General features: G+C 47.7%; 1 protein-coding gene across 1 annotated transcript; it reads right to left on the bottom strand.

Moving 5' to 3' along the window:
* Positions 1-139: 139 nt before the first annotated feature.
* LOC112121951 (olfactory receptor 10A7-like) lies at positions 140-1,099 on the bottom strand. Its single transcript, XM_026662657.1, has one exon. It carries the CDS (start codon positions 1,079-1,081, stop codon positions 140-142), a length of 942 nt encoding a protein of 313 aa, XP_026518442.1. The 5' UTR covers positions 1,082-1,099.
* Between the last annotated feature and the right edge of the window lie 43 nt (positions 1,100-1,142).

Raw genomic sequence — 1,142 nt, 5'->3', positions numbered from 1 at the left:
GTGGCAATATGAACTTGAAAAGGGAAAACAAATCAGATACAACATTTCTAAACAATGACACAGATGTTTTCCCCTTTGTGACACCCCCCAAGTTGAGACCTTTCCATGTGGCTCAATGATCAGGAAAACAAACAATTTTTTATGAAAACAAAGAAATCCTACTCCTGCCCAAGAGTTTCCTCAGAGCTTCCTTCACTTCTTTGTTCTTCAGGCTGTATATGATGGGGTTGAATGTCGGAGTGATGATCGTATAGAAGAGGGAAATTGCTCTATCGATGTCCACAGAGCCATTGGAACTGGGCCTCATGTAGGTGACGAAGGTACTGCCATAGAACAAGGTGACTGTGATCAGGTGTGAGGAGCAGGTGGAGAAGGCTTTGCGTCTCCCTTCACCTGAGCGCATCTTCAGGATTGTGCAGATGATGCTGGTGTAGGAGGCGATGATCAAGAGGAAGGGGAGGACTATGACTAGCACAGTGAGGAAGGCAAGAATGGCCTTGATGAAGGATGTGTCAGTGCTCACCAACCGAAGTATTGGGAGGACGTCGCAGAAGAAATGATTGATTTTATTTGACCTGCAGAAGGGTAAGGTGAATATGGCCACCGTTTGCTCACATGCCACCATGCTGCCGGCAATCCACACTGCAGCTGCCAAGCTAAGGGTAACCTTTCTGTTCATGATGAGTGAGTAACGCATGGGGTTGCATATAGCGACGTACCGGTCATAGGACATAATGGCCAGCAGACCACACTCTGTGCTGCCAAAGAAAATGAAGAAGTACATCTGGACTACACAGCCTAGGAAAGAGATAGTCTGCCGCTCTGACAGCAGGTTGGTCAAGGTCTTAGGGATGATGACCGAGGTGTAGCAGATCTCCAAGACTGACAAGTTCCTGAGGAAGAAATACATGGGGGTGTGGAGGGCCAGGTCAGCCACTGTGACAGTGATTATGAGGCCATTTCCGATCAGGGTGATGAGGTAGATGAGTAAGACTAGGACGAAGAGAAGGGGCTGCAGATCCTGGAGGTCTGAGAAGCCCAGAAAGATAAACTCTGTCACTGCAGTTAGGTTTCTCTCCATAGCTCTCTCCTGTGGAGGCCAAATAGGTATTTAGATACCTCAGAGGTTTGCATGGTATCAC

This window comes from Terrapene carolina, unplaced genomic scaffold (assembly GCF_002925995.2).
Source record: "Terrapene carolina triunguis isolate 2854851 unplaced genomic scaffold, T_m_triunguis-2.0 Scaffold29201, whole genome shotgun sequence".
NCBI lineage: Eukaryota > Metazoa > Chordata > Testudines > Emydidae > Terrapene > Terrapene triunguis.
This window is presented reverse-complemented; position numbering and strand designations above follow the sequence as displayed.

Bases quoted from the DNA above. Each gene is read 5' to 3' on its own strand.
- LOC112121951 (XM_026662657.1), bottom strand. From the start codon at position 1,081: ATGGAGAGAAACCTAACTGCAGTGACAGAGTTTATCTTTCTGGGCTTC.